Raw genomic sequence first — 25,842 nt, forward strand, 5'->3', positions numbered from 1 at the left:
AGACAGATTATACATCAGTCCCCCCTGAGTTTTTATGTCATCTTTTAATTATGTTGGTGGTTTACAGTATTATGTATTTTATTATATATTATTAGGGGGGTTATTTATGCACTAGAAATGTTAATATTGAATTGGTAAATGTTTTTATCAATGATGTTACCTGCTCTGAGTCTGGACACAGGGGACAGCAGGATATAAATCCATTAAATTAAATCAAAGTTGAATAGAACCACAATGTCATCCTTTAACAAGTTACATGATCCTTCAAAACCCATAAAAATCAACCTGTTGATTGCATTGTCCTCTGATCCTAGTTCTATTATATTATTCATTGGCTGTCTTATGCTTCATTTGAATTTTTTATGTTTTATATTCTTAAATTCTGTTATCTGCCTGGATAGCTCAGGCTAGTCTGATCTTCTCAGATCACGAAAGCTAAGCAGGGTTGGCCCTGGCAATTATTTGAATGGGAGACCATCTTAAAAAACCTGTGACTTGACACTGTAATAAGTCACTGCTGTGACTTGACAGCAAGTTTCTACCACCATCTGCCTTGAGATTCAGCTAGAAATGTGGGCAAGAAATAGAGTAAAGAATAAAATAAACTTTGCTTGGGACAGTTCTGTTACTGCTCTGTACAGAACCACTCTATTCAACCAAGCTTAAAGCCTTCCCCCAAGTTAATTGGCTTTTCTGCTGGAGGAAGAGTCACTTAAATTGGAGGAAGAGGCCTTAAAGTGGCTAAAGAAGGAGTGGTAGGATATAGGCCATAGTAAATAGCTAAGGCTAGCAAACATGATTTACTTGGAACTAATGCTAGTTGGCTACTGTGTGAGACAAGATGCAGGAGTAGATGGACAGCTGGCCTGACCCAGCAGGGGTCTTCTTCTTTTCTTAACCCATTGTACACCATGGAGCTACCTCATAGAATTGGCTGCACAAATGAAAAATACATCACGCTTGTCTAAACAGAAGAACCAAAGATCTTTGTAGTAACTGTGATAGAGTTTGTCATTTCTTCTATCAAAACCATCCCTGAAGTATCAATTAGCTTTTTAAAACATAGAATGGAGTAATAATTTTAATACTCACTGACTGATAAACCACAGCCCAACCAGAGATGCAACCACCTGGGAATAGGAAACATGCAGTTAATTTTCTTTAGTGTTGTCTTTAGTTCTTTCTAGGTCCCATCACCATTACTTGCTCATATGCCATTATTTACTGAGAGACTATGTAGAAAAGATGGAGTTCAAACCGATGAGAGGGCATGCTAGAGCATGAAATAAAGTGACAGTGCAGATTTTTAATGCAAATTCCCATGGACATATTTTAATCTACTAGACTCCTGTAAATGTTAAGAGACCTCCAACTGCTGAATTTGGTTACAATTAGTAGTTCATAATTTTATTATTGTTATCACATTGGTCGATTATGCCAATGATATTGTTTATGTTTTCTGACCTTCATGTTATCTTTTAGAGATTACTAACTTGCTTAGTCTCATTCACAGCAATGTTGTGAAACACTGTTCAGAACACTGACCTTTTCCCTCTGCTAAAGTATAGGAATAGAGTAGCCTCATCTGCTAATTTAATTAATACTAGCCTGATACCCGTGCTTCGCTATGGTATTTAAGTTCTGTAAATCCAATTATAACACTGATGATGTGAAATTTGAAATGTGACATTTGTTGTAGGAATTCTAATGGAGAAGATTGTAGTGTAAGAAATTAAGTGAGACATACGTACTTCCCCCCCCCCCTCTACTGAAGGACCTCTCTCTAGACAACATTGGTGGTTCTGCACTCAGGTGCCAGGATCACCAGGCTGCTTGATGAGCTCACTCTGGAGCAGGCCACATAGAACTGTCCATTTAAGAAGCAGTCGTCTCTTAAGTCAGCTCCTGCTACCTTCCACAAAAGTGATGGCCTCTCTACTTGTGTCCCTGGATTGTTTTGCTCATATAGAGACTGTGTTGTTCTGAGCACCTCAGGGTGATCTTGCTGGTACTTGGCCAGTGCAGCTCAGTGCACCACAGGAGTACTATGTGCAAATGTCTTTGCCACATTCCTAAGTTGTGTCCTCCTTGTAGCGTTGGTGTATCTGGCTCAACATTTTCCAGGAGCTTTCTTGGGGGCAGTAAGAGGTGAGAGGTGTGAGGGGGAGCTGGTGTGAGGGAGTGGTGATGTGGAGGACATGTCTTCAGGTTCATGAGGAAGGCACGCATCAAAATGGCTCCTAGAAATGTCCTTTACTATCTCCCCATAAACATTCATTAACTCAATTGCCGCGCTGGCTTCTTTGAAAAATGTCTATTCAGGAGTCTGGAATAGCTGATTTCTGTAACTGTCCTCAACTGTCTGCAGTCTCTTCTAACTGTGTTTTTACCTCAGAATATTGAGATCCACAGCTAAGCAATCAGAGGGAAGTGGGTGCAAGTAGGCAGGTTTTACCTCAGAACTCTGAACTACACAGTTGACCAACTGGGGGAGAGGGCAGGCAAGGAGGCAGCAGCCTAGCAGGCACATGGAAAATAATTGGGGGGACACATTTTGCCCCTTTTTTACCCCCTTAGGGGTTATGTTTCTCAGAAATATCTTCATGGGTGGGAGGTTGATGTCATGGTAGGAATGCACTCCCCTTATTTTGGGTTTCTTGGTGCAGGGGTTTGGCTTGGGCATTGGATTGCGGGGGAGGGCATACCCCCCTTTTTTTTTTTTACAAAAATGCTTCTCATAATGTTACATTTAAGAAGTGGGGCATAACTACTTATTCAAAACACCATCCGAGCAATCAGATATTAAGCAAGTGGGGTTTTTTTAATCCCCTTAAGGGGAATTTTCATTGGGTTTTTCACAAGACTACAAACTACAACTGAAAATATAGGAGGGGAAACGACATCTAAGGAAAAAGAAAAGAAACCTACTAACAACTAAAACCCCAAGAATGGGAGATCAATACATCAGCTTATCTCAGTGTTGGATATTAAGCAAGTTCATATGAACCGATTTTCTAGAACCCACATTGTGAGAAGTTAAATAATCTAATAAAGGAAACCAGTTTTCTACAAATTTGGGGTATATTTCCATTGTGGGTGGGAGTGTGGCTGAGCTGGGCCTGCTGGGGTGGCGTCCCTGATGGATTAAAGTACCGTGGATCTGCTTCTACACCTGACAGACACCCACCTGTCTGGTGTTGGGGGGGGGTTGTATTTAAAGGCATCGGGGAGGCTGGGCCAGCAGCAGGGCTAAGGCAATCCTGCTGAGCAAACCTCCCCGGTGGCTGTAAGTATCCCACCTCCTCTCCTACACCTGACAGGCAGCTGCCTGTCCAGTGTAGGAGGGGGAGGGGGAGGGGGAGGAGCATTAGAAGCCACTGTGGAGGTGGGGCTGGCAGGATCAATAAGGCATTACTGCTGGGGTGGACTCCCTCGTGGCTTTAAGCACCCTACAACCGCTGCTGCACCTGACAGACAACTGCCTGTTAGTTGTAGGAGGTGGGGGGAGTGTGTTGGAAGCCATCAGAGAGGCTGGGCCAGTAGCATCGCTAAGGTGATCCTGCTGGGGGGCAGGACTCAGGCAAAGCAGCCAGTGGATAGGGAGACCCTCTGAATGACAGATCAGAGAGCGAACTGATTTTGGAGCATGTGGAATGTTCTAGAGAAGTGCCACCACCATTCGTCTTTTATTTATAAGGGAGATAGATATAATTTTGGCTTTATACGTATAGTTCTATTGCTCAGTTCACAACACTGTAAAATACAGCTAGCATGATGCAACACAGTAGTCCTAATACGAACATTAGGTATGAATTTACAAAAATTGTAAATAAAAAAGTCATTTAGAACTACCAATCAGCAATGGCCCTAACATATGACATGCCTGTATTACCCTTGTAGCATTGTTATGCTATAGCTGTGGAAATTGCAATAATAGTGCTGCTTTCATTAGAGTTGCTATATAGGCTGTTCACATTAAAATAAATGTAACAAACACAATATTCTTACCTCCACCACAAAAATAACCACACACATAATTAATACAAAAATCAACTTTTTGTGTACAGTAATGTATCTGAAATATGTATTCCACGTAGTAACAGTAGTCGTGGTCTCAGCATCATCGAGGAAATATTCCTATCGATAAAATTAACAAGAACATAATTAATGACGTAACTTTGCTTGGCCTTGCTTAACCATAGTAGATTAATTCAGGTGGGGTGGCCGTGTTGCCTTGAAGCAGCAGAACAAAGTTTGAGTCCAGTGGCACCTTTAAGACCAACAAAGTTTTATTCTGGGTATAAGCTTTTGTGTGCATACACACTTCAAGTGTGCACACAAAAGCTTATACCCAGAATTAAACTTTGTTGGTCTTAAAGGTCCCACTGGACTCATAGTAGATCAGTGTTATTAGCACCTCATTCATATGAATAAGAGCTAACTCTGTCATTCAGGTGTAAATAAAATTTTATTATCATTTTCCAGATTTCTTCTAAAATGTTATGAACTCATTAAGTTCACATTCTAAAATATTTTCTAACATTTATTTATTGTAGTTGATTTCCATTTGTCTTGCATCTAACAAATGGGGTCTGGCTGACAAAAGATTATGCCACAATAACTTGGCCAATCTTTAAGATGCCACAATTCGTTGTTTAGTTATTTGAAAAGAAAACATTTCCAGACTAGCAAATTCTTGAGATTTCACCTCAATACTTCCTTGTCAAGATTTCTAATAAGTGGAAATTTGTTTGGTATTCATCCTGAATGATTCAATCCCTGGTTCAATTAAAGTGCTAATACTTTGGCTTAATTTGTGAATTGCCATGAACATTATCGTGCAAAGCAACCAGTTTTGACTATGTTCAAATATTGTTATCTGAAGCACAATCCAACTGAATAATAACAAATCATATACAAAGGTAACTGCTTCAACATATTAAGAAAAAATGTGATTTATATGTGATTATATCCTGCCTTTCTAGAGTCTTCTCAAACTGGCTATATTTGAAATGCACAATTCAAGGGAGATGTAATAGAAGAAGGTGTTACTAGGCACTCAGCAAAGAGAACCATGGTACATAGACATTTGTTACCAAAACAAATCTAGCCATAGTACTAGGAAGCACATACCTTTAAATCATCCTCATTAAGTTCTTCAGTTATTTCCACCACACTGTCCAGAGACAAGCGCCTGGCATAGACATCTATCTCAGAAGACTGGTGGACTAGTGACATTTTACGTACAGATACACTGCCCTTTTTGTAAAAGCTCTGAGCTGGGTGAACTGAGGTTCGGGTCATCAAGTTAAGCACGGACTGCCTTCTCTGTCCTGTGAATGTGGGGCCTGCATTAATTACATTGCTGCGTGGCAGAATTGCCTCGCCTTGTTCAGAGTCTGGTATCAAAGACAATCTTCTTTCTGTTGTTTCAACAGGAATTTCTTCTATACCATTGACCTGCAGAGGTGTTTTTTGCAAGAGAGAGAACTTCCGGCTGGAATTCATTGCATTCATAATGACAGAGTTCTTTCTCTTTTCAGTAAAATCTGATGTTTGTTTAAAGGAAGTTTTTTTATTTTGATTTTGTGAACCCATTCCATCATGGTCGATGGAAATCCGTCTTAGAGTTTCAGTAAGAATGGAGTTTCTTCTTTCCGCACTGAACTGATCGAAAGCATCAAATCCCATCAGTTCAGAACTGAAGTTGGGCCTCTGACCCTGAAGTTCAGGAAATGTTCCATAGAAATAGCAGCTGCCTTCATGCAAAATTAGTATCTTGTCTGCTATCTTTAAATGTTCCAGCTTTGAAGTGACAAGTATTCTAGTTTTGTTGACAATAAGCTTGCAAACACAGCTTCAAAAACAAAAAAAATAAAATTATTTAACAGTTTTTAAGAGCTTGGGTGATCATTTCTTTCCTTGTTCATTTCACTCATTCTGTGTAACTGTTCATAACAAATTGCTAGCACAGACTCAGCTGAAATCACAATCTCACAAATTCAAGGAGTATGAAAAGTCAGTAAACCTGGGCACTAAGAACTGTAATGGGTTATCTGATTATTATAACATAAACTTGCTTTGCTCATTTTCTAGAACACTGTTGTAGTGAGGACTTATCTATTCCTGCACCATGCTGCAGACCAAATTACCTTGAGCAAATTCACTCCTAAGTGTAAAAATATTCTAGTCTATTAAGGTGGTTTGTAGCTTCATCTATAGCATGACTACCACAAATAACATATTCTCTGTGGCTGTGTCCCTTTTTTCTAAGTTTGCTTTTTGAAGACTGCTAATAACCAAAGCAGACTGCAGAAAGTTCCATTGTGATTTCTCTAGACTGTGTGAATAATCAACAAAAATAGCAAATGAGGTTTAATGTAAACTCTCCTACAATTTCAACATTTCTTTCAGTGAATAGTTTGCTTTCCCTGCTTCTTTTTCTCCATGACTTTGAAATTAATTCCAAATCTAGTTTATATACTTCAAAGAATTCAAATGCTTGGGATTTATGTGATTTTAAATCATTTGTTGATGTGTTAGAAGGGTTTGTTTAAAAAACCCAAAGAGATATACTTTGATATTGCTGAAATAGTGCATTGTAGGGGTATTGTCGGAGACATGCATCATTTAGATTTTTTTCTCAGTTTTTATCTGGAAGGGGTGCATGCTTTTATTTATTTATTTATTTAATTTATATTCCACCCTCCCTGCCAGGGCAGGCTCAGGGCAGCTTACATCAATGGCACTTATAAAAAAATCATATTCACAAGCAAAAAAACTATCATAGAGAATTTTAACATACACTCCAATCCAGGAAGCACTGATGAAATATTACAGCAGTACAGAAAGAAACAGTACTTTAAATGTGATCACTTTATCAAGCCTGAACTCTCCCTAGAAGCTATAATTACTAAACTGAGGCTATTGTATTTTGGTCACATTATAAGACAAGACTAAATGGAAAAGACAATAATGCTAGGTACGGTTAAAGGCAGGAGCCAAAGATGAAGACCCAACATGAGATGCATTGATTCTATAAAGGAAACCATGGCTCTCAGTTTGAAAGACCTGAGCAAGGTTGTTATGATAGGGTGTTTTGAAGGTTATTAATTCATAGGGTCACCATAAATTAGAAGCAACTTGACGGCATTTAACACATACATGCACAATCACTTCATGGAGATAAAAACTTCAGTAACTAGGGAGAGAGCAACAACGCCTATGGAACATCACAAAACCAGCCACAGCCATCTCTTTTGCCACACTTGAATTCCATAAAGTAGTTCATAATGTTTAAGAGTAAGTTTACATGAAACAAATAAAAGTTTACAGTGTGTCATGAGGTGACCAATAAAAGAATAATTGAATCTCAGAATGAGGAGCCAGAATTGATTAGAAAGGACTGATTATCATTGTGGTTGTTTACAGTAGTCATGGAATGCTATGTATTTCACAATGCTTTGGTCCTAAACTAACTAAACTAAAATAACAAGTATTTATACATACATAACAACATCTGTATCTGAAAATATATTTCTTGAGCTGTGGAACTGTGTTACACAAACTGTTTTCTCTCCAACTAGCAGAAATAGCCTCTCTCAAATAAATAAGCAAATAGGTCAAAATGCACCATACCTTTCAAATATTTCTTTTTCTGTTAGCATATCTAAATAACCGAAAGGGGAATCCAAGAGATACAAATCAGCATCTTTATACACTGCTCTAAATGAAAGACATAGAAATAAAAAATTTCATTCAGTACACTCTGTAAACTGATGGCTTCGAGCATTTTCTCAGAAAAACTTTTTATTAGCTGTGATAGGGTTAAATTTAATTGTCACTCATATTACATTAAAACAATGATCTACACAAACCAGCTTATACTCATTCTCCTCCCTTCTTCCCCTGCCCTTCTTAAATGGAGAAGCCCAGTAAGAAACTATCTCTGGTTTCCTGTGATGTATCAATGCATGTGCATGTATGAAGACGTACATGCATCCAAGTGAACGAGAGTTATCAGGAACTGGTTTATAACTGGGACTCTCCATGTGAAAAAGAGAGGAGTGAGGTCAAAGTCCAAGGCCAGCAGAAAACCAGATTTACACACACCCACGCTTATAGTTGGTTAAAAGTGACCCATAAATGCAAACAATATCTACTGTTACAATCACACAGACTAATATAATCCACTATTAAACTTTAGGAGCAGTAGAAAAGATCTGTAACCTCAAATTTAGGTATGTTACTAATCTCACTGAGCTAGTCAAAGCAACACATGGTGCTTGGAGATCACATCAGGTAGCGTTGCCAACTCCAGGTTAGAAGATTTCTGGAGATTTGAGGGTGTATGGTGTGGAGACTGTATTGGGGAGGTACCTCAGTGAGGTATAATACTGTACAGCAGCTTCCAAAGCAGCCATTTTCTCTAGGCAAACTGGTTTTTGTCATCTGGAAACTAGCTATAATTCCTGAAGATCTCCAGGAAGTTGGCAACACTACATCCTCAACAACTAATTCTTTTTTTAATATTTTCTTTTTTTCTGGGTGTTGTGTCATTTCACGCTGCTCTGCTCTAAATATGAACAAACCATACATTAGCCTGAAGGGTGTGATAGTTGCAGGCTGATTTTCCAATGTGTACACAGGTGTTCCTTGCAGAGTTATGCCTTACTAAGTACCTTGAGTTTAATGAAATTTGAATGGTGTAACTCGGTTTAGGACTGCACTGTAAGAGACCCCTATGTAATGTGGAGGGATCATGAGAAAGCAGCCTACGGATCCATGTCCTGGTTTTCATAGATGAGGGAAGGTGGTTGGGCCAGACATTCACCCCCACAGCCCAGCATGTTTATCATCTTCAGGATCAGGCCCATCTAAAAATCATTCCCAGGACTATATATGATGTTCCATCTACACATTACAAAGTCCTCAAGTTTGCTGGGGAACAGCACAATGACTTTCTATCAGACACGTGATAGGAGTTTTGTGTCTCACAGATGCACACCATATCTTCTCTATTTGTAGATACAGCATGCAGGGAGAAGAGGTTGTAGCCCCAAGCTGTTTCTGCATCTTCAAACCATGCCATGGCGCCACTATTGGCTCTTGAGAAACTTACACACAGCCATGTATGTAACATGACTTTTACAATGGAGCTGCTCCATCAGGTTGTTGGAAAGATGTAAAAACTGCAGGGGGGGTACACATATACTTTGGGAAGCACAGAACTGCCCTTGCATGTGTGATACAAAGTCCTTGTGTTGTCCTCCGGAAAAATGAGAACTTTGTAATGTATAAGTGAAGTATAAGCTGCAGTGTCTTGGCTCAGAAAACATGAGAACAGTGTTGCAAGCAACACATTTGTCCCCACTGCTGGCTGCTCCTCTAAGTGCTGACACAATGCTAGGCTCAGCTTGTAGTGGAAGTGAGTGTGATAGGCGGGGTCAACTGTATTCTACACTTTTGCCAGCAGCAATACTTCAGGCACATCTACTCATACCATTAAAAATCATGAGCCTTTTTTATTAAGGCAAATTAGAAGTACAGGATTATTTCTGATGTCTGTCTTTAAATATCATCAGTTAGAAAATTCTGCATTTTTATACCCCAAAAATTATATTTGAAAAACATTGCAAGGAACAAGTCAGGCAATGGCCCCGGTCACACGGGCAGGAAACTGCAGAGGAGAAGCGTGGCTGTTTGCCCTGGGGCAAACTACTGCGCAGTTACGTGATCAGACCTCCTGTGGAGGTCCTGTGGAGTTACCGTGGAGGTTCCATGGCAAGGGAGAGGTGCCGATCACAGGACAAGCCGGCGCGCAACGAAGAAGCGCGCTCCGCGGCAAACTGTTTTTTATTTTTGTGTACATGACAAATGCGCATGCTTCGTTGGGTGCGCATGCGCATCCACAGAGACTTGGACAAAAAAACCCACCTTATTTGCAAGGGGACATGGGCGGGCGCCGGATGCCACCGGAAATGCGATCAGACGCCCGCCCTTGCCCCGCAGTTTCCGGAAACTAGTACCTCCAAGGTACTAGTTTTTTGCCACGCAGTTTCGGCTGGAAGCCTCGGTTGAGCCATGGGAGTGCTACGCTTCCCAGATGTGCTGGTGAGATCGCGCCCGGAAACTCCGCCTGTTTTCCGTCTCACTTGTGTGGCTTCTGTTACGTGTGACCGCAGCCAATGAGTGTTTTTTAGGTTAATCATAAGAAAACACTCAAGGCTCTGAATTCATAAAATAAAATGTTTCTTTCATGTGTAAACACATTTCCATTGAATATAATAAGAAATTATGCTCTGATAGCAAAGTGTAGAAATATGGGCCACATTTATTAAAAATGTAATAGGCTTAGTTCAACTCACCTGGCTAGGGAGATTCTTGCTCGCTGACCTCCACTGAGGGTGATTCCACCTTCACCCAAAACTGTGTCATCTTTCTCTTGAAACTTTGAAATATCCTGTTAAAATGTTATAAAAGAAAATATACATTTTCTGTTTTCAAAATCCACCAGGACTTCTCAGATTCTAGTCTAGTGAGCATTCCTACATCAGACAAAGGAAGCTTTGACTCTCAAAAGCTTATATCCCCAAAATCTTGTTGGCCTCTAAAGTGCTACTGGACTCAAATTCAGCTTTTCTACAGCAGTCCAACAGAGAAACACTCTGAAACCATCAAGAAAGCAGTAGCTTTGAACCAGTTTCTATAAGCATTTCAGCACATTAGAATATTTTGATTGTAGCAATATGCTTGTCAAAAGTGAAGATAGATAGCCCACTTTGAGCTAAACTTAGAGAGTTCAAAGACACACAGATAAGTGTGTAAACTTACTATCAGACAAAATTGAGAGATATCATTTAATTGACAGTGATAACTTATTTTCTACATCTATAGATCATAAGAGTTCTGTATTGCAGTTACCCATCCCAGTACTAAAGTACTAACTTGTAGATCTCTGTAAGCATGACAGAATTTCCAGTTGGAAAGTTAGCTTAAAATTGTGACAATGTGTGAAAACTTAATAATATTCCAATATCCTTAATATATTTATGAGCATTGTTTTATAATATTGTACTCATCATTTGGTTAACTGCTTTCTCTTCCATAGCCAAACTTTCTGCCTTCACCCTCTTTCACCATTTCTAAGCCAGAGATGATTCATCATCACTGTACCGTGAATGCTGTCCTCAATCTTTTGTCTTTTTATGTCAAATTGATTTTCTTAACTTAACTTTATCTCTATTAAATTCAATACCACATCAGCTTTCAGAAAAGTGTGTCTAATCATGAAGCCAGGACCTTTCTGCCAACAATCAATTGGAACTAGAAACAACAGTGTGCCAGTGTGGCACAATGGTTAGAATGTCAGACCAAGACCCTTAAGTCAACATATTGAAAGAGAAAGTAGTTTCTTGCATACTTCCGGCCTCTGCAACAAATCAGTGTCTTTATTATTTCAGTTTACAGCAAAGGCACTTTCTAAGTGTAGTGTTAAATATTTATCTTTGTTGGCAGCCAAGAGCTCTCAAATCAAGTAATGTTTACTTTAGGGGCGGCCACAAAGGATAGCTGTCTGAATTCTCTCAGACACTGGTTTTATGACAATTATTGTGCATGATCAAAAATGTCTTGAGTAAAAGCCATATTTATTCAATTACATAATTTAAAAACCAACAGCTAAAAAATGAACGTAGGTGGCCCAAAGGAAGCACCTAACGTGTACATGAGAATATTTGCTTTGAAAATGTGTTAGGTATGTCTGCAGTGACACTCCTTTGCAGTTTCTTTCAGGCATCTAGTATTTCACTGGACAGTTCTTATCAAAAAAGAGTCTTGAGTTACCCCAGTATCTATGCATGCCTCTTCAGTCCTCCCTCCACAGCTCACTGAAACTATTTCAAGTAGTTCTGCCTACAACTATAATATTTGCCCAAAAATCTGCCTTTAAAAATAAACTCAACAAATCTGATTACATATAGCACCAAATGTGGTTTATATGGGTTAATGAAATGGGTGGATAAGCTAATGGTGGCACCTATCCAGTTTTTCAATTGTCCTTCAACTAAACGATGATTACTGCAAAAATTCCGAAATGGTGGGCATAGGTTGAAGTACAGTCTATAATACCATCCTAAGCAGAGTTATGCCCTTCTAAATTCATTGAAAGCAATGGTCTTATAAGGGTGTAACTCTGCTTAGGATGGCATTGCTAACTGATTGTACACTGCTGTTCAAAGCTTGTGGTACCACTCTTCAATCTGGGTACAATCTTTACACGTATATAATCGATCTCATTTCAATATCCCCTTTCTCCAGAGAGCTCAGGGTATTGTATATGGCTCTCAGCTCTTAAATTAAATTAAATCCTCACAGTGTTGTAAGGTAAGTTAAGCTGAAAGTGACTTGCCCACAGTCATCCAGGGAGCTTCATGGCTAACATGGACTCCCTAGTACTACTCTGATATTCTAACCACTGTTCCCTCTAAGCTGAGTTAGTGTGAGCTAGCTCACAGTTTTTTAGCCTCTGGCTCACATATTTTTGTCTTAGCTCAGGAAGGGATGGCTCCAGAGCAAGCTAATCTATGCAGCAGCCAAATCACTCGCTCACAACTTTAATGCCAGTAGCTCACAAAGTAGGATCTTTGCTCACAAGACTCCACAGCTTAGAGGGAACATTGATTCTAACCACTTCACCACACTGAGTCTGCAAATAAACACCAAATATTGTTGATAAGTATTCGCATATTAATTCTGGTAGAACGAAAAGCTGATCACTGGTTAACAGCTTTAATAAACTGTACTCAAGGGTGAAAAGCACATATCTGTACTGTAAAATGGATACACTGCAAATGAATGTGCATACGAAAATTAAGATAAACTAAAGTTAAAGAAGGCCTATAGATGTGTAAGCTTTCCTGGACTCTTGAGTCACAGGTAGACATAATAAATACCAAGAAAATCACACCTTGACTTTGCTGGTCTAATTGTTTTTAATATTTTATTTATGTAATATTTTTATTATTTTATTAATGTTATGTTTTTATCTCCTATTTATTTTTATTTTACTCAACTTTCTGTTTTATTTGTTTAACTATCTTTGTGTAAGCCACCCTGAGCCTGCCTCAGCGGAGAGGGTGGGATATAAATTAAATAAATAAATAATACATAAATTTATTCTATAAAAAAAGTGTATTATATGGTTCTGGTATGCAGCTTCTGTGCTACCATAGCAAGTCTGCGAATGCCTTAAGAGTTGATTATTGTTAAAAGAGTGGAATGTTATGCAAATGTACTCAGTATTGTAAGCAAAAGTAAAAAAAAATGCTGCTTGAATTCTCAAGACAACTCCCAGCACTGAAGGTGTTTACATGTTAAATGTTACCTGAAAGCACATATTTCAACAACGTTGTTGTTGATTCAAAAGAACACTAGGATTTATTATTGACAGTGCCATCCTAAGCAGAGTTACACCTTCTCCTTAAAAGGGCATAACTTTGCTTTGGATGGCATTGTAAATTATTTGCCTGATGAAGTACAACTGTATACAAATGAAGGTATTAATTACACCTGTACAGCAAATTTCGAGTCCAGTGGCACCTTTAAGACCAACAAAGGTTTATTCAAATATGAGCTTTTGTGTACACGCACACTTTATCAAATACGTTAGAATGGCAGGCAAGGTTCAAACTTATAGCCAGAGAATGAACACCAAATTAACATGCAACAAGATGATGATCAAGATATGCAAAATGACACTAAATAACAAGTTAAGGTTATAGGGTCAACAGTTGTAAAGCAATAAATATGTGGTTTATTGCTTTACAACTGTTGACCCTATAACCTTAACTTGTTATTTAGTGTCACTTTGCATACCTTGATCATCTTGTTGCATGTTAATTTGGTGTTCATTCTCTGGCTATAAGTTTGAACCGTGTCTGCCATTCTAACGTATTTGATCAAGTGTGCGTGTACACGAAAGCTCATACCTTAAATATACCTTTGTTGGTCTTAAAGGTGCCACTGGACTCTAAATTTGTCATACTGCTTCAGACCAACACAGCTGACCAACTGAATCTATCTTAATTACACCTGGTCAATAGTATCTGAATGAAAAAAAGAACAATATAAAATAAATTTAAATGCAAAAAAATGCTATCACTATAATTAAAATGCAGCTCTTTCATTTTTCAGTCCAAATTAACATTAAATATAAATACTTTAAATAAAATAAATAATAATTAAAGATTAATGAAACTGTAACTAAAGTTGCTGGGTTTGGCTTTGAAAGGCTACCTGTATAATTGCACAGAAGGGGAAAATCCCACCTACTGCCATTTCTACCATCTTTACCATTCTATTATTTTACAGCAGACAAGTGTAGTAATAAATTGTAAAGAACATACAGAATTATATGAAAGGAAACCCTATACTAGAAAGCAATAACTGAAAATACCAGTATACCAGTATAGTTAGTGAAGTTGTTTTATACTGTCCTTCCTGGATTGCCATGCTCAGAAAGGCTGGAATTCAGTAAGAGAACTTCAATTGGATAGCCATGTGCTATGACAACATATGGTTGGAATGAGGGAACATGTACCTGGGTCATCACCTTCCTCTACATATGCCAGTGATGCTACAGCAGTAGGGAGCTCACCTTCCTTGGAACCTGGCCAAGGACATATTGACATGAAGCTTGACACAGACCAAAAAGAGCCAGAGCCTACTGTGGCATCAGCCCTAATGCATGATTTGGGTGAGCCATGTCATACTGGTCCCCAGTATCTTCAAGAATGCATGAGCAAGGAATGAAGTGTGCAGTGTATTGACTAGGGGTGTGCAAACCACCACCACCACCCCCGGTATTTTTCAGGTTCAGGAATGTTGAACCCCAAAAAATATTGGTATTTTCTGATATTCCTGAATCCCAAAACCAGTATGGTATTCGGATTTGGGAAATATTTGGTAAATCCAATAAACCCATTATAGTCAGTGGTCCCCATAAGGTATAAGGGAGAACTGAGCTGCAAGAGGAGCCAGCCCAGTATTGGCCGGTTCAGTGGGAGCTGAGAGCTCTGTGCCACATCATGGGGCTGGCTCCTCCTGCAGCTCAGTTTAAACCAAGAGAAGCCAGCCGCAGTGGAGGCAACATGGAGCTCTCCGCTCCCACTGCAATGGCTGGTCCTAGGCTGGCTCCTCTTGCAGCTCAGTTTAAACCGAGCTACAAGAGGAACCCAGTGATATAGCTGAATATACCTGAATAATAGCCAGAAAAAAATGGCTTTTATTCAGGCTCAGCTATATTGGTAGCCAATTGGATTCTTTTATCTGTATTCATCTTAAATAATATCTGGAAAATACTAGTAAAGTATTTTATGGGTATTTTCTTTCAGCTCGCTTTATGCCAAATACACACCCCTGGTATTCACCCTCTTGGCTTAGCATATTAAGAAGCACTAGAATTCAGCCTCTTAGTAACAAGACTTTCATTTTCCTGGTCCAGTGCAGTTTGGCTCTTGCTATCAGCCAGGTCAGTTCAATGTTTCCTCCAGATACACAATAAAAACCTTGTTGGTTTTGAAAATTCTGTATGGTTTACCTGAAAGGCCAAGTGTGGTGTCAGCTAGGCTGCTGCCATAGCTGGTGTAGGCGGGAGGTGATGGATGGTATGTTGCTGTAATGGAATCTTAACTTTCGTTTCTTCCGGGCTCATCTTATCTGCTAGCCTAGGCCGGTGACCTTGGTACCTTGTTGCTGCTTTCTTTGAGAACTGGGCAGGTTAGGTTAGGCAGGCTTTTGCTATTTCCCTGATTGGCCCAGGTCCATCGGGGGACTCCTTTGAATTATGTATAACTCCCCGTTGCCCACACTTGCAATCAGTTCTAACACAGAATGTATGCACAGATGACCTGCCTTTACAGTACTCAATAAACTTCACTCTTTTGAATGGGAGTTGTTGGGAACTGATTGCTGCAGGACTCTGACAGTTGGCACTATAAAAACAGGGGAAGGGGAGATGGAAGGAGGCTGGCTGGAGTAAGAAGGCACAGGAGCAGAAAGAAAAGCTAAGCCCACCAGGAGGAAAAGGGGCAAGAGAAAGAGGAAGTCAGAGAGGGAGAAGAATTATCTCAGGGAGAATCCTAAGAAAAGAGGCAGGCTGCAGTATTGTGGCTCTTCTCCTTTGTAATGTATGGTAGCCCTGAGGTGTGTGAAGATAACCACACCTTCCAGTACCGGGTGCAGACAACTGAAAATAAAAACCATCTGTGCAAGGAAGCAGTGATCAGGCTAGTGCTTTCAAGATCCCATGGGCCCCAACCAGGATGTTTCCTTGCTCCTAGAGGGCATCATACCTCCTCTTAACAGAAGTCATAGGGTTCAATGAGATGACACTAGAAGAGGAGCTGTGAACAACCTGGTAATGAAGACTGGCCAGAATGAGAAAAGCCAGCAGAGCCTGTATATTATAGATCAGAACAAAAAAAAAAAGTCTATTTATTAAGGAATAGGTAAAGTGAGTAGTTCAAGACCCGGGTGCCGCAAGACGGGGTGAGCTCCTGTCTCTAGTTCCAGCTCCTGCCAACCTAGCAGTTCGAAAGCAAGAAATTGCAAGTAGATAAATAGGTACCACTTCGGTGGGAAGGTAACAGCGTTCCGTGCGCCTTGGTGTTTAGTCATGCTGGCCACATGACCATGGAAACGTCTTCGGACAGCGCTGGCTCTTCGGCTTTGAAACGGAGATGAGCACCGCAACCCTAGAGTCGGATTCGACTGGCTTTCGAGCAAGGGAACCTTTACCTTTACTAAAGTGAGTCAAGGTTGATCAGGAGAACCAGTGACAGAAAAATAAATCAGTCAGTAAAGGAGAAAAGATTAATTAGATGAGAAGCTGAAATTTATAAGCCAGTTTTATGTACATGTTTCTTAACTTCTGAATTGGTGCCACTGAATGTCAGGTCTTTGCAGGCCTTCTCTGAGTTGTTTTAGAGAGAAATTGTATCTTTAGCGCACTGACATTAGATCCCAGGTCTGTATGATCTATATTCTATCTATATATTATTTTTGGGTATTTCTACTCTTGAGAAACATTTTTATGACAAAGACAATGCTTAAAGACTTTATTCATTGTGAATGTCAGTATAGTAGACCCTGAAGAAATCCCAGTTACCTTAAAAACAGAATTTATTGCAAAGAAAACAGCATATCCTTGACACATTCCTGGTTCTATCTAAACTATTTTTTTGAATAAGAAGTATTGCCAGGGAGGTTTTTCTACACACTAAATCAGAATCTAATAAGTAAAGTGTTCCACCCTGTAGATTGTGCTTGGTACTGTCCTATAAAGAGAAATTCTGATATCTCAGACCTAGAAAGTTATGTAAGTTATTTGCTTGCTCTTTCCATCTATGCATACCTCACACACCTCCTGTAATTCCTCAAGTGAATTTTAATGATAAATATTTTGGGAATGAATTATATAACATTCAGAGAGACAGAACCAATTAACAAACAAGCTTCTTAACCCAAAGATGCCTGACTGAGGCTTAAACAGGACAAGTGATGGTTTATTTTTAATCTCCACTGGGAATAGATGCAAAAAGACAAGACACTATGCAGTCTCCTGGCTCAAACAAATCACTTTGTCTCATTGGAAAGCACTAGCCTCTATACAAATAAAAAAATTCTCAAAACAGGCCCACCACAACTAATAATGAGAGTTCTGCAGACAAAGGGAAACCTCCAGGCTTGCAGAAAAATCTAAAATGTTAAAAGAAAACCATTTTTGGTGTTTAAAAGACCCCTCAAACTGACCAATAACATTTGCAAGCACTGAAAAAAATGGCCAAAGTTTCCACATCAACCACAATGCACTCTGAGGCATATTTTGCATGGGGTCTCATGTGAGAAGAACCACCTTGGACAGGGAGAAGTCAGTGATATGCAAGTGTGTGGGGGTGACAGTGGTGTAGAGGAAGTGAGGAGGAAATGATGAGCAGGCAGAGAAAGGCAAAGGGAATGTAAGAGGCAAAATGGAGTTTCTTCTCCATGATTCCTCATGAGTCCCCACTTGTACATAATCTATAGGCATGCAGATGATAAATATGCCAGAAGAAAATAACTGTTCACATGACAGGGTTCTTGAATGAGCAGGCTGGCTTTAGAGGTGGAAAATCATGGAAGACTGTAGTGCAGCTTTTATGAGCAGGGATATCCCATTCAAACTTGTATACACACATGGAAGCTGAGTTCAGATTTTCCATGTGTTCCATACTCTGTTGTTACGTGGTAATGAGAGTAGATCATTCATTGATATCTGCTAAACATACAAGAAAGCCAGTAAAGGTAACGTATCAACCACATCCTAGTGGTTGTAAAATATTTCTTGTGTACACTTAGTGTTTCAGAGCTATACATGCAGCTTAGCAAATGGCAGCAAATGAAGACTGCTGACAACTGCATTATCTTCTTAACCTCTAATGGTACTGAACATTCAAAAATAACTATATGGACATTAAATATTATTATGTGAATTTTATAGTATTTGTGCTGTATGGTTCAGAAATACTGAACAGTAACATTCTATCACTGAAATTATTTATTAGAAATATTATATACCTGCACTCTTACTGAAGCCCATGGGCTGAGTAGGGTGTTACTCTGCTTAGGACAGTACTATTAGTATGTTTGATCCTAATATGGATTCCACTAATAGCAGCTAAAAACCATAACACAATTTTTTAAAATCACAAAAAGATGCCAACGTAAACCACTGGCACAAGGCACATCCCACCAGTGCAGAGCCCTTCGTGCTGGCATGGCATACCATCAGTACTCTTAACTGAGTAGGGGAATAGGGTACAATTGACTTATAGGACCAGGATACCATGGGCTTGATAAACTTCTGTTTGCTTATACTGTATGTTTTTTTTAACTGGAATGCTTGGTAACTGGTTGTGGGGTCTGCATCCAGTCATGGAAAGCTATGTCCTAAAACACAGATATCTGGTTCTCTGCAATTTGCAGACTGTGATTTTTTTTCAAAGAGCCTAATATATCTCAGAAAATGTTCTTGCATAGATATTACCATATATCTATTTTATCCTATTTTGACTGGCTGTGGATCATACAACTATTTTTTTCAAATCTTTGTTTAACAAGCCAAGCTTCTTTTTTCAGCCAACTTGTGACACATGCATATATGATCCCTAGATCTTAATTGTGCTCATGAATATGGGTTGGCCTGCAATCTGAAAATGTTGAACCAACCACAAGCCTACAAATGGCAATGAGAACAGAGTGGGAAATAATAGTTAACTTCAAAAAAGAAAGAGTCTTTTCGAGACAGGAAGCCTTTCTAAAGGGAAAGCCTGAGTCATGAAAAGGCATCTCAGTTTTCTGAATTGTCCCTTCTTGTACACGTCTGTGTTTGGTTATACTACAACTATTGACTGCTGTGATCTGCATAAACAAAAATATTTAAAACTGACCTCTTCTAATTGACAGGCTTTGATGACACTCTTGTATCGGAATTCATCATAGGAAACCCCAAAGATTATGTTTTCTTTAATTGTTCCAGGCATTATCCAGGATACTTGAGGACAAAAGGAAATCCTCCCACTGTGCTTGACTTTACCTTCCAAAGGCTCCAGTTCTCCCATGATCAACATCAGCAGAGAAGTCTATAAATTGAAATGACTAAAATCAATCAACATTATCCAAAGAAATCTTTACAACACCTGCAACAGGCTTATCAGTCATGATTATTTTCCAATTACTACTATCATATTCTGTGAATTTGATTCAACCAAAGTTATGCAGTTTAAGTCTAATGAACAAATATAAGCAGGTACTTAGAATTCTCCATAGGAGAATCAGAGACCTTTAAAACTGATTGACTTTGACAGGACTGTATACCCAGTAAATGTTCACAGCACAAAATCACGATGGATGGATATCACCTAATACCTTGTATTCCTACTTGTGACACAGGCACTTTTACAGGTTTTTACTTAGAACCACACAATCATAGTATCACAGAGTTGGAAGGGGCCATACAAGCCATCTAGTCCAACCCCCTGCTCAATGCAGGATCAAACTAGAGCATCCCTGACAAATGTTTGTCCAGCCACTGCTTAAAGACTGCCAATGAGGGGGAGCTCACCACCTCTCTAGGCAACTAATTCCACTGTTGCACAACTCTTACTGTAAAAACGTTTTTCCTAATATCCAGCCTGTACCTTCCCACCCTTAATTTAAACCCATTATTGTGAGTCCAATCCTCTGCTGTCAACAGGAACAGCTCCTTGCACTCCTCTAAGTGACAACCAAATACTTCAAGAGAGTAATCATGTCCCCCCTCAACCTCCTCTTCTCCAGACTAAACATTCCCAAGTCCCTCAGCCTTTCTTCCTAGGGCTTGGTCTCCAGGCCCCTAATCATCCTTGTCGCTCTCCTCTATACCCACTCCACTCTGTCCATATTCTTTTTGAAGTGGGGTCACCAGAACTGTACACAATACTCCAGGTGCAGCCTGACCGATGCAGTGTACAGTGGGATTATTACATCTTGTAATTTTGATGTTATGCCTCTTTTGATACACCCCAAGATTGCATTAGCCTTTTTTGTTTCCGCATCACACTGGCTGCTCAAATTTAACTTATGGTCCACCCATAGTCCAAGATCTTGTTCACACACACTGCTACCCAGAAGTGTATCCCCCATCCAGTATGCAGGTTCCTCATTTTTGTTACCCAGATGTAGAACTCAGCACTTATCCTTGTTAAATCACATCTTGTTCACATCCACCCACTTTTCCAGTGTGTTCAGATCTCAAGGAATTCTATCTCTATCTTCTGGTGTGTTTGCTGCTCCACCCAATTTGGTGTCATCAACAATTTAATGAGTAGCTCCTCCACCGTCATCCATATCATTTATAAAAATATTGAAAAATACGAGGCCCAGAACTGAGCCCTGTGGCACCCCACTGGACAATCTCCCTCCATTCAGATGAAATGCCATTGACAACTACTCTTGGAGTGCAGTTCCCCAACCAGTTCCCTATCCACCTAACTATCCTAGAGTCCAGTCCACAGTCCTCTACTTATTAAAGAGGAATTAGGTATTGGGTTTAAAGTACATCCGTAAATTTAAAATAACATCCTTCTGCCATTTTATACTAATGCCTAAATCATTGCATAATAACAGGAACTGTAACCAACCTATAACTGTTCTTACTTCATCATAGCAATACCACAGTTCTTCTTATTCACCATAGTAATACCACAAGCATCAGCATCAGTTGTAGAGAGTGCAGAATCCTCCCCAAAACAATCAGGTGAACTATACCTTATGCTTATTAATGGGATCACCCTAAAACAGATGGTTGTTATCCTATAATGCTGAATGCACCTAAGAGAAATAGTGACAAGGGGACCAGAGGAAGTCTTCCAATATGACTAATTCATCCTCTAATCAGAGACATACATAAGACTCCTTCAGAGTATTTTGGAACTTAGTAGCTTTAATTTCTATATGCCTGAAATACAATGTGGAATGAAAAAATGATAAAAGATTTAAAGCAAGTGTCATAAATTCATGAGGTCATATGAAATATTGTTAATATCAGTGGAATGCAATTCATATCAATCAGTTTGACAGCAGAGACTGATAGGTGCACAGTGGTACATTCCTTCTAAAACAGGTCAAAATTCATAATGATGAAACATAGGCATGAGAAGCATTTGCCAGCTGATGCTACACCCAGCCCAGATACTGGCTTCTTCAGAGCAAACCTTAATGTGTCTATGGCCTAGTTAGATACAGGAGGTAACTGAATTATAAATTCCGGGGTACCTGAATTACAAACCCAGAGCTATGGCTATCTGTGCAGCGTTGAAAAGTGTTATTTCTTTGGGCATGCATTTAATAAATCTTATTGGTTCAATATGATATTTCCCTCTGTAAACCTAGGAGAAAGGCATAGCCAGTAATTCATACTCAGCTGTTCAGATAGCTACTGATTGCAACTTCCGATCTCACTTACCATAATTTCAAAATTAATCAGTAACAAGCAGAAACTGTATGGCATTTATTAGTCATTGAAAACTTGAGTAATATCAGGAAATATCATATACGTTGTCAAGAGTACTGTAAATCAACTTGTTACCCTGTCCTCTTTTCTAAGCCGAGAAGGCCTTGAGAGATAGTAAAATATTTATATAAATATCTTTAATTGCCACCTCCCAACAAAGATGCTATCAGGGACTCCAGTGACACAGCTGGGAACTTTTGAAGCAGAGGTTGAGCCCTAGACAGGCCTGTAGCTACAGTGGGGCATTTTGGGGCTTGGTCCCCTGACTTCCTGCCACGGCACCCCCCAACTTCCATCTAGCCCCCAGGCCTCCTGGCTCTCTGGGCCACCCAGAAGACTCCCAACTCTCTGGGCCACCTGAAGGACTCCCAACCACCACCCCTTCCCCAAGCGTGGCTTGCTTCCCCATGTAGTCAAGCAGAGTGCAAACGCTAAAAAAGTGAGCTTTTAAAATTTTATTTTTTTTTATTTTTTTATTTTGTGACGTCAATGCCCTTGACTTATTTAAAGGCCCCCTGAATTACAAAATCCTGGCTATAGGCCTGGCCTGATGAGGAGGTTATGTCTTGAAAGCCCAAGATGAGTGGAAACAGTGTGTACATTACATCTTTCATGTGAAATCGCTGCTTTTAGTTAAGTTAAAAAGTGAAGGGTGCTACATTCCCCAATTTTGGTTCTAGAAAAAACATATCTTTGACTACCTTGCCTGCTCCAGTAGAACCAGCCACAGCTAATAGTTCTCCCTTTTCAATTTTGAGGTTGATATCTTTAAGGACAGGAGTAAAATGAAGTGGGAAGTTACTGAAGAATAGACCATCATCATTACTGGATATGCTTGTATTATGATGATACTCCTGTTTTGCTTTTGTAAAGAGCTCCCCAGTCCCCTACAAAACAAAACAAAACACCCAAAATTAAACAGCTATAGTAGACCTACTATCTACATTACTATGAAATGCCAAACAGCAACATATACAACTTCTTCTAACATTAGTTTTCATTTGTTTGTTTGTTCGTTTGTTGATTTCTAGTCCACCTTCCCTGCACAGCAGGGCTCAGGGCAGATTACAGCAATAATTATGAACAATCATTATGCAATAATTAAAACCATTAAAATAGGACAATAAATTAAACATATTACAACAAGATAGCGATCAATACAATTCATAAAATCCCTGAATTAACTATCTGTATAGGTGTTCAATAGGATCAAAAACCTGAGCAAGTGGGCCAGTCGCAACCCAGCAAGTAAACAGTGCTAGGCAAAGGAGGGGAGGATGCTGTCATAAGAACATAAGAAACGCCAATGTTGGATCAGGCCAAAGGCCCATCCAGTCCAACACTCTGTATCACACAGTGGCCAGAAATACCAGTGCCATCAGGAGGTCCACCAATGGGGCCAGGTTAGATATTAGACATCCACCACCTCAACCATATACATGTACCTATATTATTAACACACTTAATATAATTGCAGTTTTGTAGTTACTTTTTATTTTTTTACTATTGACTTTGCTTTGAATACTAATAGTTTGAGAACAATTAACGTATGTTCACCAAGTGATGTCTTTGAGTTCCTCGTACAAATACTTCACTTTATGTATATCTATTACCCAATGTCAACTAAGACCCTAGGATAGTCTATTGTAAACTAGTAATATCTTTAATTTCTAAATGCTGTTTGCAGCATTTGAATATTCTGATGGAAAATTTGATAAAGGGTTACTACTTCTTCTACTGGCAGAAAAGCTGTTAATTTAAGAGTCATGCAGAGACACAGGCATACATTGTTGTGTACAAACAATAGGCATGACATTTAGAAAAGTGGCTTAATTTATACTGAATATCATTTTGGAGTATTTGCAGGCAATATATGGGATGCTGGTTATTATGATTTTTAAAATATCTTAATCTACATTTACTGTTTATCCTATAAAAAGGGTTCTTTGATCTGAAACACCTTCAAGTATGAATTAATCGAGCACACATAATAACCCCCCATAATACTCTGCAGTATAGACGTTTGTGCATGACAAATCACTAACTGTACAGTTAAATTGACTGTGTAGAGTTTGTGGGTAGCAATAAAATTAAGAAGTGGAAATCACAGGTTCTTCAGTCTCCTCTGGGCTAACTTGCTTTTCATCTTAGAGGCATTATTTGCTATCAGTTGATACAAAATTCTCAGAACTATTTCCCTACCATCAAAGACAGTTGCTGCTGTGAAGAGGTAAGAATCCCACAGAGACTAAAGCCCTTTTCAGAAATTATCTCCCTGCATGCCAGGAACTCAGCAACCATATATGTTGGGAGTGCATACTACCCTTGATGGTCCCAGTATGTGTAGCTGCCACATCATCTAAGCATACGTGACAGACATAATTTGCACTGGAAAGTCCAGTAGTCAGTTTGCTCTTACTGAAGCTGTACATGCATGCATGCATGCAAAATACATGTGCATGTTACCCGTATTCAAACAACATAGTAATCATGCATATTCAGAGGCTCTACACAGAGTTGTTGATCTGCTGGTATGCATGGATGCAATATCTGAAAAAGTCTTAAGAACTACTTGTAAGTGAGCAAATTTCCCTGTTAAATGGTGTATCATTTTGCATCAACACTGCAAAAAAAGGGGAGGGAGACGAAAAATTCACTTATCTTGTACACTGATTGTGTTTCCTGCAGAAGAGACAAATCAGTGGATGCTGGCCCATTAGCGGGAATTAGGGTTGCCAGGTCAGCTGCTATGGCAGCAGACCTCTGGCTGGCAACCCTCACTTCCTGCCACCACAGTTGGCTGGTGGGAAAAAATATCTTTTAAAAAATGCTGGCTCAATGGCATGTCAGTGCCAGGTAAAATCTGGAAGTGATGCCATGCTGGAAACATCACACTGGCAACTCTATGGCATGATATCACTTTTGGGTTTCCCCTGGGAATGATGTCACACAGTCATGTTGACAGCATCCCCCCCTATCCCAGCTAGGCTTGCCAGTTTTGGGGGGCTTCAGCCCACCACCCGCCAGCTAGCCTGCAGGGTAAACCCTGTCCCCAAACAGCAACATCCCCATGTGATTTCCCCATGATGACATCACCCAGAAGTGACGTCATCACACTGGGAACGCCATGCGGGGATGCTCTGGTTTGAGGGCAAAACTCTATGGTTTTAAGCCAGTTTTACCATAGAGTTTTGCCCTCGAACCAGAGACTTCCTGGAACTCCCCCCAAATCTTTCTGCCAGAGCAATGAGAAGCCCTAGCAACCCTAATCCCAGCCTGCCTGTCTGCCAGGAGTACTGGGCTGTGAGCACAATCAAACACAGCACTTCAAGCAAGTTGCTCTCCTCAGAGGCAGAAGGGCTTTTCTTCTCTTTTTAAGGCCTGTTGATATTACATTAGTTCTTATGCCTTATCTGAGTCTCTGACAGATCAATGGATCCATAATCACCTGAATCCATCAACAAGGCCAAGGGGAAGAAAAAATGGACCAGTTAGGGACTCCCTTAGATGATGAAATTTGATGACTGCCAAGTATGAAGTAGCATACTGTTTCTTTAAAGCCTTTGTTTCTCCTCCTCTTTGCCATTCAGAATTGGGCCTATGCATCAGAATTAATCCAGGGTGGTTTTTATACATGCCCGTATATACATGTAGACATGGAGATCAGCTCCTTATAACTGAGGAGGCAGCCATTTTCTGTTAGTAAGATGGGGAAGCCTGGAGAGGAGGATTCACATAGGCATGTTTCTCAC

The 25,842-nt window shown here is 39.7% G+C and overlaps 1 protein-coding gene across 1 annotated transcript in view; it reads right to left on the bottom strand.

The window, feature by feature from the left end:
• CFTR (cystic fibrosis transmembrane conductance regulator) overlaps positions 1–25,842 on the bottom strand; it is a 131,985-nt gene that overhangs the window by 47,042 nt on the left and 59,101 nt on the right. The window contains exons 10-16 of the mRNA XM_015416016.1: positions 22,792–22,977; positions 19,488–19,679; positions 10,368–10,462; positions 7,639–7,725; positions 5,134–5,857; positions 4,009–4,137; positions 1,093–1,130 (exon numbers count right to left, since the gene is read on the bottom strand). Coding sequence (XP_015271502.1) covers positions 1,093–1,130; positions 4,009–4,137; positions 5,134–5,857; positions 7,639–7,725; positions 10,368–10,462; positions 19,488–19,679; positions 22,792–22,977 — 1,451 coding nt within the window. The remainder of the gene's footprint in view (positions 1–1,092; positions 1,131–4,008; positions 4,138–5,133; positions 5,858–7,638; positions 7,726–10,367; positions 10,463–19,487; positions 19,680–22,791; positions 22,978–25,842) is intronic.

Source organism: Gekko japonicus, unplaced genomic scaffold (genome assembly GCF_001447785.1).
Source record: "Gekko japonicus isolate JY-2015 unplaced genomic scaffold, Gekko_japonicus_V1.1 scaffold159, whole genome shotgun sequence".
Classification (NCBI taxonomy): domain Eukaryota; kingdom Metazoa; phylum Chordata; class Lepidosauria; order Squamata; family Gekkonidae; genus Gekko; species Gekko japonicus.